Here is a 19,159-nt window from a genome sequence, read left to right as displayed (position 1 = left end):
AAAACTTTGAAACAACTCAATATATTCCTCATCCCCACTCAAAAATCAATGTCAGCCTCACCATACTCGAAAAATTAAATTTACTAATTTAATTTGATAAATTTTATACATAAATTTACGTTTCATATAAAAAATACTGAATTCATATAAATCTATGCCATAAAGATATATCCACCTCTTAAAATTTCTATATCAAATTATATTTCATTGATCAAAAAACTTAGAAATAATTTTACTTCTCCACCCCCTACCCCCACATCGAAAAATTGATATCAGACCTCACAATCCTCCAAAAGTCTATTAATCAAGTTTAACATACTTTTACACATGAGTTTACATTTCAATGTTTAAAATAGGGATAAGGGTCTGAAAAATACCCCAACTTTGGTCGGATTTGTTGTTGCGATACTAAACTTTCATGAGGACCTATTACCTCTCTAGACTATTTAATACCGTATTTTTTACCCCCTGAACTATTTAATAGTGTATTTTAAAGGTATATATGTGCTCACGTGGACACCTTACTATTTATAATTTTCCATTATTTTTTATGTCCACGTGGGCAAATATATATGTTTAAAATATGGTATTAAATAGTCTAGGGAGGTAATAGGTCCTCATGAAAGTTTAGTATCGCAACAATAAATTCAATCAAAATTGGAGTATTTTTCAGACTCTTATCCCTTTAAAATACATAGTAATTTATATGATTTTAATGTAGTAAAGTTACATTCACCTCAGAATCTTCGATATCATATTCTTTATTTTTATTGGCTAAAATCTATAACGCACTAGAACGCCTTTGTTGACAACTCTACCCTACATGCACTCAAAAATCAATGTCAACCTCAGAATCCTCCAAAAATCAACTGACCAATCACTGTATGCCTCTTGGTTGTTTAATAAGAGGCCTATCTTTGTCCATTCTCTTTTTGGTAAATAGTATTTTTTTTTTTATAAAAAAAGAATTGAAGTTAACCACACAAATTTGAGCATCAAAATTTCCACACAAAAGACATGTACTATTTATTCTCACTTGCCATAAAAAAAAAACAATATTTTGTGGTCATGATGTTATAATCAGAAGTTTTGTGTTCGAATTCTGAATATGAAATTATTTTTATGGAAAATATTACTTCTAAAAATGATTTTTTTATTATGTGAATCTGAATTTAATCAATTAAATTTCAATGTAGATATCAGATATCAAACGATTTTTTTTTCCATTACAAATCCTTGCACCTTTCCCCTACACACAATATTAAGTACAAATCTTTGCCCCTCACCCCCCTCCCCCCCCCCCCTCACAAAATATTAATACTAATAAATCCCCTCATATTGCATTCTTCTCCAACACAAGAATATATTCTCTCTCTTACACTATAGTTTGTAGACCACAATAAAACCATCATTTCTCCCTCTTGGCTAGCTCCAATACTATAGTTTGGAGACTAGTCAAACCAAAAAAAATAATAAAAAATCTTCCTTCTACAATTTGCTTCAAATTCATTCAATACCAACAACATAAATTCAACGATACGTTCATTATGACGAACAAACGTGAAAATCCATCATTTTTTTCTATACATCCCTCAAGACGCCCCGATCCTAACAATGACAAGGTTGAGTCAACAAGGACTAATAATTTACTAGTAAAGAAAAACAACGTCACGATTAAGCGTGATCAAGAAAAATTCAACGATGCAGAAACTATGTCAGACATGATCAATGTGCACGTGGGACATGCTAGTGCACATAAAGAGGGCGGGTCGATGAGGACAGAGGATAGTGGACGTGAAAGATTGAAGAGACATAGAATTGCAGTGGCAGGACATGTATGGATACCAGAAATTTGGGGACAAGAGGAATTACTCAAAGATTGGATTGATTGTAGTGCATTTGATTCAAAATTGATGAATAATAATAATATAATGTCAGCTAGAGCTGCTTTGGTTGAAGAAAGAAGAACAAATTCATCTTGCAGATTGAGAATTGAAAATAGCTATTGAAAATATGCTCCAAAAAAAAAAAGATGAGTTTTTTTTTTTTTTTTTGCATTTTTATTTTATTCTGATGTTTATTTTTTTGGGGTTTTTTTTTTTACTCTTTAACTGAACTGTTTTATTATTTTTATTATCATAATAATTGTGTGTTTCCATGTTAATACATTGAAGAAATACATATGTTTATGGTTGGGGATAATAGCACTTTTGGTCCCTGAATTATAGGTAAATTCTTATTTCGATTCATGTGATTCCTTTATGTGAAAATATGCTATTTTGAATTTTATTTTAGAATTCTATTACCATCAAATATGAAATAATAGTATATATTTTTTATTAATTGAAAGTTGAATATACTTTAGTTGGATATTAGTAGGACTTATATATTTTCCTTTTTCTAAAAAAAAAAATTGGAGGGGGGAAAGGGGTAAAAGCCACAGAGCAATAATGGTAAATTCACGATTAGTCACTTTTCAGCTCATGTATTTAAAATATTATTTTTATTTATTAAATTTGAAATTTTATAACTATGTTATTTTTCAAAGATAATGCCGAAAAATGGTCACGGAACTCTATTCTTACGATCAATACAAGCATCTATTTTATTGTATGTGAAAATTCACATGAAATCACCTTTTCATTTCGTATAATTGAAAAATAGTTACTATCCTGAAAATTCTTTGATATTGCTATGGAATTGGACTTATAAAAATGTGAAATTCGAAAATAATAACCATTTTTCAATTATAAAGTTGAAAAGTGACTAGTCCACTATCTTATTATATTGATAACTTAATTGAAAGATCATGACCTAATCAATCTATAATTAAGGATCACATCGATCAATTAATAAGTTCTGAAGAATTTTTAGCTTAAAAACGACTTTTCATTCTCTTGTTTTATCATGACGCGTTCCTTTCCCCGCCCCACAAGCTGACAACTTGAGGACCAGTAAACGTCTTTTTTTTTGTTTTTCACATGTACCCTAATTTTTCCAAGGAAGGAAAATGATTTTTTTTCTTTTTGTAAAGTCAAAATAAGGAAAAAGAAATAGGGATTGGAACTAACCATCGAAAATTATATTATGTAGATATGTCAATCTTTTTATGTACATATAATATATGTTGAATCTCTTGGATTGCCACCGATCGTGAGCACTTTATTTTCAAAGTAGAACTTTTCGATACGAATCTAAAGTGGTCTCAAAACGAGGTGGAAACACCAATGGAAAACCATAATAATAAGAAGGTGAGAAAAAGCCAAAACAGAATTTCAACATGTAACATAGATCACATAATGTGGCTATTTGAGAGATGCATCCATATATGCTAAAATCCAACTTGTTATACAGCATGCGTGCATAAGAATATCATACAGTAATAATGAACCCAGACAAAAAAAGATGGTCCCAGCTTTAATAAGTTCTTTAGAAATTTGCAATTTATTCTTTTTAGATTTAATGGTAAAAACCACATTGAACTATCGATTTTTTCACGAGCTTCACACTTTAGCTAACGGTTATTCCTTTTTTTCTAGTTGAACTATCACCATAGTCCATATTCTGTATTAAAACACACTAAATTATCAGTTGTTCCCTTTTTCTACCTGAACTATCACCATCGTTCAGGTAGAAAAAAGAAAGAAAGATAGTTGAGATGTGTTTTACTATATATATGGTGATAGTTCAAGTAGAAAAAAAGAACAAAACTCGCGAAAAAATAACAGTTCATGTGTATTTTTAACCATTATGTCTTCTTTTAATTCTCTAGTACAATTCATAGTAGTGATATTACTAAATATGAATTAGACTGCCTATAAGAAGGGGGGAAAGGATAGTAGTCATAAGGCTCAAAATTACTGTGAATTAGGGGAGGGTATCACTCGGTAGCTTTGGCTCAAAACTTGTATAATGTGTTGAGAAATCCACAATACGTATATACAACCAAATGTGAATACAGTAGCATATATAAGAAGTGGATTCGGAGGCTAGCCATGGATTGCCAGAACTCATAAACTTCAAATCTTGGATACGCGTTTGCTATGAATTATGCTTCTACAGTCCTACATCATTGATAAAAATGTTGACAGCAGAAATGATGGTATCAACTTTGCACATATATTCTCTTATTTTTCTAATATAATATGTAATAATGATATCACTAAGGATTGTGGTGGATAGATAGAGTCCCTCTGCCCTTAAGAAGAGATCTTGAATTCGAGAAAATAAATAGTTTTCCAGAAGTTTGAGGCATCAACAGGCTCAAAATTACTATAACAACACTTCCAGTATCAACTATGGATCTATGCGGCCAGCAGGCCAGGGGCAAACAAACTCCCATATCTTCACTGTTCCATCATCACTGGCGGACGCCAAACGCCTTTTATCCTGCAAGGTATTGATAGAAGAAAGTAAACACATTGAGGAATTTATTTGACCAAAAAAGAATCTTGTTTTCAATTTTGTTAGTGAAATAGAGGAGAAACTCAAATACCCAAACACATAGGCCTAGAGCAATTTGGTGAAGAAAAAAATGCTTGAATAAAGGGTAGGGTCGAATTAAGACAAATACCGATCCAACTAAAGATGGTAAGCATGATAGAGTGAATTCAACCTTCTAGTCTTCGATACAAAACAACACGACTGAATATTTGAGTATAAAACAGGAGACAAAGATCTTGAAAAACCATTCAACAATCATTGCAAATTTGCAGTATCTAACATAACACCATTTGTCAGATCTGACACATATTTTATCACCTATATATGTTGCACAGACTCTTCAAAAATTTCGCGAGGTGTGTGTCGGATCGTCCAAAAGCTATGCATTTTTGGAGGATGCGACACACGTATGGAAATATTTTTGGATAATCCGAGCAACATAGTTTATTACATATCTGTCAACAGAAGCTGAGGTCAACAAATATTCATTTTAAAGTCCCAACGCTAAGAACCTTAAAGATCGAACACATAAAACTTAAATTCTGAATTGCCTATGATCGGTAAAACGCTCAGAAGTTTCCAGATGATCTCAGCTTCTGCTCAAAGCTTAAAGCATCTTTGTAGCATACTAATTGCAGAGTTTAAAGCAATGACAGATGAACAAGTAAAGGTCAAAATCCTATCACTATGGTATACCGGTGACTTACCCCAGAGTGCCATTTTACAGAATTTATGTTCGTTTCATGAGCCTTCTCCTTCTTCAAAAGTTGTTTAAATGAAAGTCCATCAACCTGTCATCAGACTAGTGTTATCAAGAGCAAAAAACGCAAAAAAGCTCTAAGTTCCGCTAGGGCTTTAAGCGAAAAGTGCAAATAAAGCGTGGACTTAAATGAAAAAAGGCTCATAGAGAAGAAAAAAATACAAATATATGTGTTTAGTCCAAGACTAATAATCATAAGCATGAATGACACATATATGAATAAAGAAATTGAAATAAAAATTACGAAGAAGTGAAACATCAATTATTTAGTGTTGCCTCTTTAGAAGACGCTCATTGATAAGGAAAAGTATGTCTTAGAACCCAGATAACGAGACATTCAAGTTGAGAGAGATTTGGCGAGAAGAACAAAATCAGAATCAAAGAACTGTCCTAAAGCCAGGGGAGAATGCAGCTTTAAGTTCCCGGGTTCATTTGAATCAAGTACTTTTGAAGTGGAGCATAAATTTATGTGTAAATGTCCATCAAAATTGCAATTACTAGTAAATATGAACCCATAAATTTAAAACATAATGTGTTTCATTGCTGAGAATGTTAAAGGTTGAAACCATAGAGCTTAAATCTTAAATTGGCCTCTGTCCTAAGCAGTTAATTTTGATATTATTGTAATCTTCTCTTTCTTTCTTTTTTCTAAATTTTTTTAAAAAAAAATAGTGAACACTGGGACAGTTTGTGAGTATCTCAACTAATCCACGGGCGCAGCATGTCTAGCATGAAATACAGGCAGCAAAGATAATTCTGCATGTCAAGGCTGGAGACGACGGGCCCACACCTAGTGGCATAGAAGAACACCCCAGATTCTTCCAGCTCCCACAAGAAATTTGGGTTAATAGGAGGAAGGTTTTGGAGTACGGAGCTCAAAACTTGATCGAAAGATCAGTGTATATTGAAGAAGCTATATAATTGATTACTAATAGTACTAGTTTGAAAGGCACATTGGAGTTGATCCGCTAGGGGATTAACATTATACACAACATAATAAGCACCTGAATTATAAAACTGTACAAGGGATATAGAAGGTTTTCCAATACCTCATTGTCCTTGTCCTCGATAAATATATGTATAGCGTCATCAGCTCCTGCACTAGCATATATTTCTGGGTCCTGGTCTTCCTCCTCAGGTACCCAACGGAGTAATTCCCTAACATATTAGAATATCCAATGTTAGCCTGTAGGAATAGCTATAACATACCCAATAAAAAGAGATCAAACATGAAATCTAGACAGTCAAACAAGCTATGAAACTCTCGATTTATGCAAAATAGACCGTAAATCTTAAATTGCCCCTCCCCCCAATTAAACACTTTGTAGAAAAGGAAAAAATTGTCCAAATAAAGGTAATATTAAGGAGTGCAAACAGAATTTTTTTTTAAAAAAAAAGAGCATAAATTAGTTATAGATATAGAGTAGCTACCTCAACCAGTCAACTGCGAAAATTGTCGTATCATGATATCCAGATAGAGTGCAAATATGTGACCTAACAAGCACAAAAAGGAGATGGTAGCAAATCAGGAATTGGAAAACATAGTAATTACAGCAACATATACCCATTGTAGTCCTACAAAGTGGAGTCTTGGGAGGGTATAGTGTATCCAAACCTTACTCCTACCTCAAAGATAGTTATCGCTGACCCTCGGCTTGGGAAACATAGTTATCGCTGAGAACTATTATAGCAAAGATATTTGACTAAATTAATGAAGACCACTCTTTGTCTGAGGAACGACAAAATAAACAAAGCAATAAATGTGGTCTCTTAAGTGAACAAAAATAATTGTCCATTTGAATGCATCAAAATGATGTTCAAAAGGACTTGATGTTGGAAAAACAATATAAATATCTCAAATACACAATATTCATGTTTGAGAACTTTTCAACACTATTTTGTGACCATATTAAATCCATTTATAAGCCTTTAATTCCTTCATTAACAGACATTGATTTGTTCAAATTTATTTGGCCATTTAATGGCCAGCCTTGAATAGAAATTGAATGGCTTTACCAATGCCATTATTCCTAAACGGCTACATACTAGGAAGCTCATATCTTCACTAAGTAAGTCCTTTGTCATCTGTGGGATTAAGGAGGGAGAGAGATGTCCATTTTCTTCTACAATATTTTATATTCTTCCACTTATATATTGAAGTCGTGGAACAAGAATAATAATCTTTTCTCTTAATTCTTCCTCCCATACTTTGTAGTGCTGGATTTTCGTTTTAAAAATCTTTGTTAGTTTCTGGCTCCTAGTTTAATACTAGAAGAACTTGTTGTATCCTGGGGGATACACCTATACTGGGTGAAATATCCTTAGGGACAGTGTCTTACGACATGCCTCAAGCTATGGAGAATTTCCTATAAGCGTTCGTGGAGAAGTATTTCCGTAAGATTTCCAACACCTGCACCCTCTTTTCTATTGGAAAAAATAAAAATATGTGCATTAAGATGCAAAGGCTTCTTATTCCACAACAACGAAAAACCCTTTTTACTCTTTCATATACTAGGGATTTCGGGGCACCACCGCTGATGTCACAGAACGAAGGTTGGATGCGCGCCGATAACCCTGAAAAAACCTTTGTTTGCTTGGAGGCATCTGGAGGCTTACATTGACCAAGGGGATAAACATGGATGGCTTCTTAGAGCGTTCTGCTCCGTTTACCAGTGGTTGCAAACATTTCAGTGTGCTAACTTAATAGAATAATTATGGAGATCAGACAATTCCTCAGGATTCAAAATGCGACTTGGATCAGGCCTTGTGCCCCAGGGTTGGGGTGGGAGGGAGGAAATCAACCATTTTGCCTTGTGTCCAAGTTCTCATGTGCACGTGTGGCAATTCTTCTTTTTTACTCTTTACTAGCCCACTAGAAAGGTAATTGTTAATAGAGCGAAAAAAAAGAAAAAGCTCTTCGCAATCAATGAGGGACACTCTCCCATAGGATCACATAAATCAACTTTATAGGATTGCATTATGCTTATGAAAATAAGGATAAGACTGGGCTTACCAAAGTTCTGTATAATCACGATCACAATATATCTTGATGGTAAGGCCATCACTGCAAGTTAGGGAATTCAATGTAAAATCTGTTTAGTAGTGACTACAACAACTATCCTAGTTAAGATGCACCCTAGACTTAAGAGTGTATTTTAAAACGAATTCAGCAGAGAGAAAGCCATACCTGCAAGATACCATTCTTCTTCTATCTTTACTGAAAGAGAGAGACAGCACAGCAGAAGTATGTTCTCTGAAAGTTCAACCATGTAGTGGTATAAGCTCCTAAACAATCTTAAACGACGTTACTGATAGCATTCTTGGTCAAGCTTTCAAAATCAACTTATTTTGGAAAGTGTTTGTTGAAAAATTACTTTCAAACAGTAGAAGTTTGCTTTTGCCTTTAATTTTGATTTTTTTATAAATTACTGTTGTCCTACGTTGCTTGGACTATCCAGAAAATTATAGACCACTTTTCACTGTTAGTAGGATGAGTGAAACACTTCACACAAAAATCTCTAGAACTAAAATCCGACCTATGACTGTTACATGAATGTTCCAAATAGTCACACAATGGAAGGTTTTTCAGGATATAAGATACACTTATACACTATCTAGATATAACAAAATGAAAAATATACTGCCAAATAATAATTCTTACCTGTCAGACTCACCCAAAGTTTTAATACAACGCCAATCACCACTGTTATAACTTGTCTCTTTCCAAACCTAAAGTTTTCAAGCACCACTAGAGATTAGATAATATCACTGATGAAGGTTCAAATCCCTTTACTCTGCCCCTGCCCTCATTAAAAGAAAAAGAAGAGAAATGTGTTGACTACCGATTCTATGTTACATGTAATAAGGGTATGAAAAGCATGCTAAACTCTTTATAAGCAAATAACACATGCACACACAGAGAGAATGTGCAGTTGAACCTCTCAAATATACCTTAATGGTGTTATCACTACTAACGGAGAATAAAGCATTATTATCATCCCATTGAACTATCTTAACATCTTCTGTGTTTCCTTGTAACACTGAAGCACAATCAAACTCATTTCCAGGCAAAGCTTCCCATATCCAAATTGACTTATCACCTCCACATGTCGCAAGCAGTAGCCCGACCATATCCCAGGAAACACTTCTCACTTCATTCTCATGACCCTGGACATTATCCACATATTGAAAATAAGAAAGCAGACAGGATTTTGTAGATTTATAACTTATTAAAGAAAATGAAAAAAAAATCCTAAATATATAAGTTCATCCAAATTAGGAACACAAATCAATTATAAGCTAAATCAAAATGAACTCCGTAGGAACACATTCCCGTATTCTGCTGAGTGCTGAACTGCTGATAGATCTTTGAAGTTTGTATGTTGCAATAATTACAGAGAGTTAACTCTCTGATAGTCTCACAAAGTCATTGTACCTTTAAAGTGTAGATACGCTCATAGGCATGATCACCGACATTTTTCCAAATGACAGTGGTGGCATCAGAGCAACCTGCTGCCAACAAATTGTATTCCAGTGACCAGGCACACGATCTAACAGTAGATGATGCCTCCAAAACAGCCTGCAAAATTTCCTTCTAAGAGTTATTACAGCTCTTTTTTATGTATAGGTTCAAATAGTCATTGTAGCTAGAGAATGAGCCACTATATTTTCTTGAGCATGGAAAGAGTGCTAGGGAAGGAACTTAAAGGAAAACAATTCTTATAAGGAAATGGGGTTAACCAAATGCATAGATAAGCTAAAAAATATGTATAAGTCAATTTGACTAGCTTATAAGTTTAATAAGACACCCTCTTGCTAGAAAATTGTTAAATGGAACTCAACCTAACACAACCCCAAAATCTAGCTCATAAGGGGACGATTACTCAAGTCAATATAGGCATATCACTAGTCCAGTTTCCAACCAACATGAGACTTTAGCCCACGTTAACACCCCTCTTCACGCCCGGGTCCAACTGGAGCGTGTAACAGAAGCCCAAATAGGAATGGATCATGTTAAATGGACCTTAGACGCCAATTCAATCCTAAAAATTAGCTCATCGGGGAGAATTGTCCAAGTCCATATAAACATATCACATGCCCATTCTCCGACCAATATAGGACTCTAACCTACTTTAACAAAAAAAGAAGAAGAGAATTTTAGTCATTCTAACAAAAGAACATCTTATCAACATTTTTTTTATCACAACTATTGTTAACAATTTCAAAACTTCTATTTCAAACACATAACTATTTATTTATAACATCAGTTTCACCACTTAAAAATGTTTTTCAACACATAAAACCTTATCGGTTATTCACAATCAGCTAATCCAAAAGATAAATTTGAGAAAATGAAAAAAGAAATCAAACCTTACACACAAATAAGCCGGATAAGTTCTCTTCCCAGATCCGTACGGTTTTATCATCACTCCAGGATGCCATTACTGCCAGAAAACCCCATACTCCGGTATCCACCTTCCAAGCTATGCCCAAAACCTTACCGGTGTGACCTTCGAGCTTTTGAATCTCTCTCAGTTCAAAATCGTCGTAGCTGAAATTCTTCATCGCGGCGGAATTGTGGCGGCGAAGCGACTGTGCTGCTCAATATAAATTGGGGAAATTTGATCAGATTTTGGTGATGTTTGAGTGGATTTGTACAGTGAGCTGAGAAAGGAGTAGTTATACGTTACTTAAGTGGGCCTATTAAGTTAGTTACTTAGTTTATGAACTGACAGTTACACCCCTAAAGTTTTTAAATAAAAGTTTCAGTTAATTACAGATTTCACCCAATTTGTCATTTCCTTTTTCTATTTTAAGTCCACCTCTACATCAATTGCACTGGTTAAAATGGGGTAAGTTACTAACTGAGTGATTTATTGACCCGTCTAAAAGTTACTTGGATTGAAATGAACTAAAATGAGGGTCATAACACAATTCGTTCAATTTTTCCTTAAGTGTTGATTGTTTTCTTATATTTTAAATATATTTAATAAAACTACTTTTTTTTTATTATGATAAATACTCACTCTGTCCAAAAATAGTTGTTCACTATACTAAAATTAGTTGTCCACTTGTCCAATTTAGAAAATTAAGAGATAATTTACCTTTTGTGTCTATTTTACCCTTGTTATTAAGTACTCATTTATCATCTAGCATTTTTTAAAGCATTAAACTTAATAAAGTCAAACAATAATATAGTAGTATTACCCCTATTATTTATCTTTCTTAAGGGGCGTGTCAAGTCAATAACAGACAACTATTGTTGGACATAGAAGAGAAAGTATATAACATATTAAATTATATCTCGTAATATTATGGTAATGAGTATATCTATTTGTACACATTCAATCTAGTTTGATGTATTTAATGATGCAAACTTTTATTTTACATTATATCTCGTATAAAATAAATTGGTGTAGATTTAGCATAAAGAAATACTTCCTGCGTCCATTTTTAGTTGTCATGGTTTTCTTTTTCAGAATCAAACTATAAGAACTTTGACAAACATTTTACGATGTATTTTTTCATCATTTTGATATGCAATAAATTAAATTTATAGTACTTTTCGTATAGTTTTTTAATATCTAAATTTTTTGTTTAAAATATCAAATTAATGAAATCTAATTGAAAGTTAGTCAAATTGACTTTTAAAAAGCATAACATGACAATTAAAATTGAACGGAGAGAATAAGTGTATTATTAAATAGGTATAATATATAAATGTGTCTATAAACTTGGCCTATTAATGTCTTTCAACTTTGGGTGTACACAAGTGGTGGATTCGGAGGCTAGGCATGGATTGCCATAACTCATAATCTTCAAGTCTTGGATACGTGTTTGCTGTGAATTATTACATCATCATCATATATTACCAAAAGTGGGAAGCTCCTAACCTCGTAGTTGGATTACCATTTTACCCCTATTTTATCACTAAATTAAATTAAATATCAATATATAATTAATTAATTAAATATTAAATAATAATTATTATTATATTTAAATTCATGCATCAAACAGGATCTTAATGCAATAATCGTATTCATGTACTAAATGTGGTTAACGAAGTGTTAAAACATAACCCTCAATCTTAATTTGTAATAAGTGGGGTAATGAAGAGTCTATCAAAAAGACACTCCAACAACATTATTTATATTTTCTTCTTTCATCCAAATTTGTGATCAGCTTGCCCTCTATGTTAGGTTAATATGCATCATTTGTAAAATTCTCATTACCAATTTGTAATTGTAAGAATCCTTACGAATTCATTTATTTGTATTCTTTATTATTTCATGCATATTTATCTTCTGTTTGTTGAGAAATATGTAAATTGTCATCAAGATGAAAGCTCTATCGATACGGAATTGTAAGTAAATTTTGTTTTTTTTTATATTTTCATATTTTTGAGTTTTCAAATATAACTTCATAATTGGTTATTATATTTCCGTATTCTTCATTTCTTCCACCTTTAGGATATAAATTTAATAAACACTTCGAATTTATAGGAGAAAATGATGAAAGAAACTTTAGAATATTTTTTTATTTTAAGATATGTAATATAAAGGCAAGAAGAATTCTCCTTTATATTAGTTGAGTGTCTTCATCTTTTTTAAATTGCTTTTTGAGGATATATTTTAGTTAATTAGTGTGTTTGAGTTGTTTCTGTTTGAAAATCATTGTGACCTTTTCACCCGCTATACAGATTTTATACAATAGTAGTAGGGGACAAACGTCCAACGCACGTTTCCAGAACTAGTTGATAAATAAAGTTGACCGCAGAAATGATGGTATCAACTTTAATATTATTGAGAAAATTTGCAGATCTATTCTCTTGTTTTGCTAGTATAATATGTAGTAATGATATCACTAAGGATTGTGGCGGATAGATAGGGGGCCTCTACCCTTTAGCAGAGGTCTCGAATTCGAGAAAAAAAGAAGATAGTTTTCCAGAAGTTTGAGGCTTCAACATGTTCAAAATTACTATAACAACACTTCCAGTATCAACTATGGATCTATGCGGCCAGCAGGCCAGGGGCAAACAAACTCCCATATCTTCACTGTTCCATCATCACTGGCGGACGCCAAACGCCTTTTATCCTGCAAGGTATTGATAGAAGAAAGTAAACACATTGAGGAATTTTTTTGACCAAAAAAGAATCTTGTTTTCAATTTTGTTGGTGAAATAGAGGAGAAACTCAAATATGCAAACACATAGGCCTCAAGCAATTTAGTGAAGAAAAAAATGCTTGAATAAAGGGTAAGGTCGAATTAAGACAGATACTGATCAAACTAAAGGTAGGAAGCATAATAGAGTGAATTCAACCTTCTAGTCTTCGATATAAAACAACGCGACTGAATATTTGAGTATAAAACAGAAGACAAACATTTCATCTCCTTGAAAAACCATACAACAATCATTGCAAATTTGCAGTATCTAACATAACACCATTTGTCAGATCTGACACATATTTTATCACCTATATATGTTGCACAGACTCTTCAAAAATTTCGCGAGGTGTGTGTCGGATCGTCCAAAAGCTATCCATTTTTGGAGGATGCGACACACGTACTGAAATATTTTTGGATAATCTGAGCAACATAATTTATTACATATCTGTCAACAGAAGCTGAGGTCAACAAATATTCAATTTAAAGTCCAATGCAAAGAACCTTAAAGGTCGAACACATAAAACTTAAATTCTAAATTCGCCTCTAATCGGTAAAACACTCAGAAGTTTCCAGATGATCTCAGCTTCTGCTCAAAGCTTAAAGCATCTTTGTAGCATACTAATTGCAGAGTTTAAAGCAATGACAGATGAACAAGCAACTGTCAAACTCCTACCACTATAATATTCCGGTGACTTACCCCAGAGTGCCATTTTACAGAATTTATATTCGTTTCATGAGCCTTCTCCTTCTTCAAAAGTAGTTTGAATGGAAGTCCATCAACCTGTCATCAGACACAGTGTTATCAAAAGCAAAAAATGCAAAAAAGCTCTAAGTTCCGCTAGGGCTTTAAGCGAAAAGTGCAAATAAAGCGTGGACTTTAATGAAAAAAGGCTCATAGAGAAGAAAAAAATACAAATATATATATGTTTAGTCCAAGACTAATAATCATAAGCATGAATGACACATATATGAATAAAGAAATTGAAATAAAAATTACGATGAAGGGAAATATCAATTATTTACCGTTGCCTCTTTAGAAGACGCTCGTTGATAAGGAAAAGTATGTCTTAGAACCCTGATGACGAGACATTCAAGTTGAGATAGATTTGGCGAGAAGAACAAAATCAGAATCAAAGAACTGCCCTAAAGCCAGGGGAGAATGCAGCTTTAAGTTCCCGCGTTCATTTGAATCAAGTACTTTTGAAGTGGAGCATAAATTTATGTGTAAATGTCTATCAAAATTGCAATTACTAGTAAATATGAACCCAAAAATTTAAAACATAATGGGTTTCACTGCTGAGAACGTTCAAGGTTGAAACCATAGAGCTGAAATCCTACATTGGCCTCTGTCCTATGGAGTTAATTCTGATATTACTGTAATCTTCTCTTTCTTTCTTTTTTATAATTTTTTTTTAAAAAAAATAGTGAACACTTGGATAGTTTGTGTGTATCTCAACTAATCCACGGGCGCAGCATGTCTAGCATGAAAGACAGGCAGCAAAGATAATTCTGCATGTCAAGGCAGGAGACGACGGGCCCACACCTAGTGGCATAGAAGAACACCCCAGCTTCTTCCAGCTCCCACAAGAAATTTGGGTTAATAGGAGGAGGTTCTGGAGTACGGAGCTCAAAACTTGATCGAAAGATCAGTGTATATTGAAGATGCTATATAATTGATTACTAATAGTACTAGTTTGAAAGGCACACTGGAATTGATCCACTAGGGGATTAACATTATACACAACATAATAAGCACCTGAATTACAAAACTGTATAAGGGATATAGAAGGTTTTCCAATACCTCGTTGTCCTTATCCTCGATAAATATACGTATAGCGTCATCAGCTCCTGCACTAGCAAATATTTCTGGGTCCTGGTCTTCCTCCTTAGGTACTGCACGGAGTAATTCCCTAACATATTAGAGTGTTAGCCTGTAGGAATAGCTATAACATACCCAATAAAAAGAGATCAAGCATGAAATCTAGACAGTCAAACAAGCTATGAAACTCTCGATTTATGCAAAATAGACCGTAAATCTTAAACTGCCCCTCCCCCCAATTAAACACTTTGTAGAAAAGGAAAAAATTGTCCAAATAAAGGTAATATTAAGGAGTGCAAACAGAATTTTTTTTTAAAAAAGAGCATATATTAGTTATAGATATAGAGTAGCTACCTCAACCAGTCAACTGCGAAAATTGTCGTATCATGATATCCAGATAGAGTGCAAATATGTGACCTAACAAGCACAAAAAGGAGATGGTAGCAAATCAGGAATTGGAAAACATAGTAATTACAGCAACACATACCACTAGAAAGGTAATTGTTAATAAAGCAAAAAAAAAGCTCCTCACAACAATCAATGAGGGACACTCTCCCATAGGATCACATAAATCAACTTTATAGGATTGTATTATGCTTATGAAAATAAGGATAAGAATGGGCTCACCAAAGTTCTGTAGAATGACGTTCACAATTCCATATCTTGATGGTAAGGTCATCACTGCAAGTTAGAGAATTCAGTGTAAAATCTGTTTAGTAGTGACTTGAGAGTGTATATTTTAAAACGAATTCAGCAAAGAGAAAGCCATACCTGCAAGATACCATTCTTCTTCTTTGTTTACTGAAAGAGAGAGACAGCACAGCAGATGTATGTTCTCTGAAAGTTCAACCATGTAGCGGTATAACCTCCCAAACAATCATAAACGATGTTACTGGTAGCCTTCTTGGCCAAGCTTTCAAAATCAACTTATTTTGAAAAGTGTTTCTTGAAAAATTACTTTCAAAGAGTAGAAGTTTGCTTTTGCCTTTAATTATTTATTTTTTATAAAGTACTTTTGTCCTACGTTGCTCGGACTCTCCAGAAAATTATAGACCACTTTTCACTGTTAGTAGGATGAGTGAAACACTTCACACAAAAAGTTTTTTCCAAATGAATTCAGACGATCTCTAGAACTAAAATCCGACCTATGACTATTACATGAGATCTTCCAAATAGTCACACAATGGAAGGTTTTTCAGGATATAAGATACACTTATACACTATCTAGATATAACGAAATGAAAAATATACTGCCAAATAATAATTCTTACCTGTCAGACTCACCCAAAGTTTCAATACAAGGCCAATCAACACCCCTATAAATCGTCTCTTCCCAAACCTAAAGTTTTCAAGCACCACTAGAGATTAGATAATATCACTGGTGAAGGTTCAAATCCCTTTACTCTGCCCCTGCCCTCATTAAAAGAAAAAGAAGAGAAATGTGTTGACTACCAATTTTTATGTTACATGTAATAGGGGTATGAAAAGCATGCTAAACTCCTTATAAGCAAATAACAGAGAATGTGCAGTTGAACCTCTCAAATATACCTTAATGGTGTTATCACTACTACCGGAGAATAAAGTAATACGATCATCCCATTGAACTATCTTAACATCTTCTGTGTGTCCTTGTAACACTGAAGCACAATCAAACTCATCTCCAGGCAAAGCTTCCCATATCCAAATTGACTTATCACCTCCACATGTCGCAAGAAGTATCCCGTCCTTATCCCAGGAAACACTTCTCACTTCATTCTCATGACCCTGGACATTATCCACATAATGAAAATAAGGAAGCAGACAGGATTTCATAGATTTATAACTCATTAAAGAAAATGAAAAGAAAAATCCTGAATATATAAGTCCATCCAAATTAGGATCACATATCAGTTATAAGCTAAATCAAAATGAACTCCGTAGTAACACATTCCCTTATTCTGCTGAGTGCTGATAGATCTTTGAAGTTTATTCGTTGCAATAATTACAGAGAGTTAATTTCTCTGATAGTCTCACAAAGTCATTGTACCTTTAAAGTGTAGATACGCTCATAGGCATGATCACCGACATTTTTCCAAATGACAGTGGTGGCATCAGAGCAACCTGCTGCCAACAAATAGAATTCCTGTGACCAGGCACACGATCTAACAGTAGATGATGCCTCCAAAACAGCCTGCAAAATTTCCTTCTAAGAGTTATTACAGCTCTTTTTTATGTATAGGTTCAAATAGTCATTGTAGCTAGAGAACGAGTCACTATATTTTCTTGAGCATGGAAAGAGTTCTAGAGAAGGAACTTAAAGGAAAACAATTCTTATAAGGAAATGTGGTTAACCAAATGCATAGATAAGCTAAAAAGTATGTATAAGTCAATTTGACTAGCTTACAAGTTTAATAAGACATCCTCTTGCTAGAAAATTGTTAAATGGAACTCGACCCTAACTCAACCCCAAAATCTAGCTCATAAGGGGACGATTACTCAAGTCAATATAGGCAGATCACTAGTCCAATTTCCAACCAATATGGGACTTTAACCTACTTTAACACCGCTCTTCACGCCCGGGTCCAACTGAAGCATGTAACAGAAGCCCAAATAGGAATGGACCTAGCTATGATATCATGTTGAATGGACCTTAGATGCCAATTCAATCCTGAAAATTAGCTCATCGGAGAGAATTGTCCAAGTCCATATAAACATATCGCATGCCCATTCTCCAACCAATGTAGGACTCTAACCTACTTTAACTAAACAATAAGAGAATTTTAGTCATTCTAACAAAACAACTGCTTATCAACATTTTTTTTATCACAACTATTATTAACAATTTCAAAACTTCTATTTCAAACACATAACTATTTATTTATAACATCAGTTTCACCACTTAAAAATGTTTTTCAACACTTAAAACCTTATCAGTTATTCACAATCAGGTAATCCAAATGATAAATTTGAGAAAATGAAAAAAGAAATCAAACCTTACACACGAAAAAGCCGGATAAGTTCTCTTCCCAAATCCGTACGGTTTTATCATCACTCCAGGATGCCATTACTGCCAGAAAACCCCATACTCCGGTATCCACCTTCCAAGCTATGCCCAAAACCTTACCGGTGTGACCCTCGAGCTTTTGAATCTCTTTCAGTTCAAAATTGTCGTAGCTGAAATTCTTCATGGCGGCGGAATTGTGGCGTCGAAGTGGCTGTGCTGCTCAATAAAAATTGGGGAAATTTGATCAGATTTTGGTGATGTTTGATTGGATTTGTACATACTTATACGTTACTTAAGAGGGCCTACTAAGTTAGTTACTTAGTTTATGAACTGACAGTTAGACCCCTAAAGTTTTTAAATAAAAGTTTCAGTTAATTAAAGATTTCACCCAATTTGTCATTTCATTTTTCTATTTAAAGTCCACCTCTACTTCAATTGCACCGGTTAAAATGGGGTAAGTTAATAAATGAGTGATTTATTGACTCGTCTAAAAGTTACTTGGATTGAAATGAACTAAAATGAGGGTCATAACATAATTCGTTCAATTTTTTCTGAAGTGTTGATTGTTTTCTTATATGTTTAACTAGTAAAATAATCCGCGCTTCGTGCGAAAATTTAATATCACGAAATTTATAAAATAATACTTAAAATTTATCAATCAGTAAAATTAAAACACTATATTATCTTAAATACGAGTAATAGATTACATAATAACAAACATTAATAATGTAAAGGAAAATGAAAATTATTACATCTTATCATTTATCCTTAATAACATAAGCATAAATTAATGACTGTAAAAATACATACCAAGATCTGTAACATAAGCAATGGTGCCAGTGAGCCACTAAACAAGAGCAAAAGTACACAAATATTTAATTGTGAAGAAGAAGAAGAGGTTCAGAATTTTCGTTGTTTTAAAATGAGAGGTAATCCCTCTATTTATAGACAACAAAGGGTAGTGTGAACAAATATTTATTGTGCCTTA

At 33.6% G+C, this 19,159-nt stretch overlaps 3 protein-coding genes across 3 annotated transcripts; 1 reads left to right on the top strand and 2 right to left on the bottom strand.

Annotated features, from left to right (window-relative positions):
- The first annotated feature begins 1,420 nt into the window (after nt 1-1,420).
- On the top strand, nt 1,421-2,247 carry LOC125825315 (uncharacterized). The gene has a single exon (XM_049504662.1). The coding sequence runs from the start codon at nt 1,548-1,550 to the stop codon at nt 2,007-2,009; it is 462 nt and encodes a 153-aa protein (XP_049360619.1). The 5' UTR covers nt 1,421-1,547; the 3' UTR covers nt 2,010-2,247.
- Nucleotides 2,248-4,177: 1,930 nt separating this feature from the next.
- Nucleotides 4,178-10,840, bottom strand: LOC125826856 (protein CIA1-like). Its single transcript, XM_049506202.1, has 10 exons — nt 10,574-10,840; nt 9,639-9,782; nt 9,155-9,370; nt 8,865-8,932; nt 8,391-8,456; nt 8,217-8,267; nt 6,635-6,778; nt 6,253-6,361; nt 5,151-5,234; nt 4,178-4,389 (listed from the first exon to the last, which is right to left on the bottom strand). Exons 1-10 carry the CDS (start codon nt 10,766-10,768, stop codon nt 4,297-4,299), a joined length of 1,170 nt encoding a protein of 389 aa, XP_049362159.1. The 5' UTR covers nt 10,769-10,840; the 3' UTR covers nt 4,178-4,296.
- Nucleotides 10,841-12,884: 2,044 nt separating this feature from the next.
- Nucleotides 12,885-18,355, bottom strand: LOC125826846 (protein CIA1-like). Its single transcript, XM_049506192.1, has 10 exons — nt 18,161-18,355; nt 17,215-17,358; nt 16,737-16,952; nt 16,460-16,527; nt 15,960-16,025; nt 15,816-15,869; nt 15,543-15,605; nt 15,171-15,279; nt 14,067-14,150; nt 12,885-13,297 (listed from the first exon to the last, which is right to left on the bottom strand). The coding sequence occupies exons 1-10, from the start codon at nt 18,353-18,355 to the stop codon at nt 13,205-13,207; spliced, it is 1,092 nt and encodes a 363-aa protein (XP_049362149.1). The 3' UTR covers nt 12,885-13,204.
- Nucleotides 18,356-19,159: the final 804 nt, after the last annotated feature.

This window comes from Solanum verrucosum, unplaced genomic scaffold (assembly GCF_900185275.1).
Source record: "Solanum verrucosum unplaced genomic scaffold, falcon-dt-bn FXZP01000125.1, whole genome shotgun sequence".
NCBI classification, from domain to species: Eukaryota; Viridiplantae; Streptophyta; class Magnoliopsida; order Solanales; family Solanaceae; genus Solanum; species Solanum verrucosum.
This window is presented reverse-complemented; position numbering and strand designations above follow the sequence as displayed.

Excerpts from the sequence above, each read along its gene's own strand:
- LOC125825315 (XM_049504662.1), top strand. The coding sequence starts at position 1,548 with ATGACGAACAAACGTGAAAATCCATCATTTTTTTCTATACATCCCTCA.
- LOC125826856 (XM_049506202.1), bottom strand. The coding sequence starts at position 10,768 with ATGAAGAATTTCAGCTACGACGATTTTGAACTGAGAGAGATTCAAAAG. Across the intron at positions 9,371-9,638 it reads AGCGTATCTACACTTTAAAG|GGTCATGAGAATGAAGTGAG; the intron begins GTACAATGACTT and ends GATAATGTCCAG. Across the intron at positions 6,779-8,216 it reads CGTGATTATACAGAACTTTG|GACTACAATGGGTATATGTT; the intron begins GTAAGCCCAGTC and ends TCCACTTTGTAG.
- LOC125826846 (XM_049506192.1), bottom strand. The coding sequence starts at position 18,355 with ATGAAGAATTTCAGCTACGACAATTTTGAACTGAAAGAGATTCAAAAG. Across the intron at positions 15,870-15,959 it reads AGAAGAATGGTATCTTGCAG|TGATGACCTTACCATCAAGA; the intron begins GTATGGCTTTCT and ends TCTAACTTGCAG. Across the intron at positions 15,280-15,542 it reads TTCGCAGTTGACTGGTTGAG|GGAATTACTCCGTGCAGTAC; the intron begins GTAGCTACTCTA and ends CTAATATGTTAG.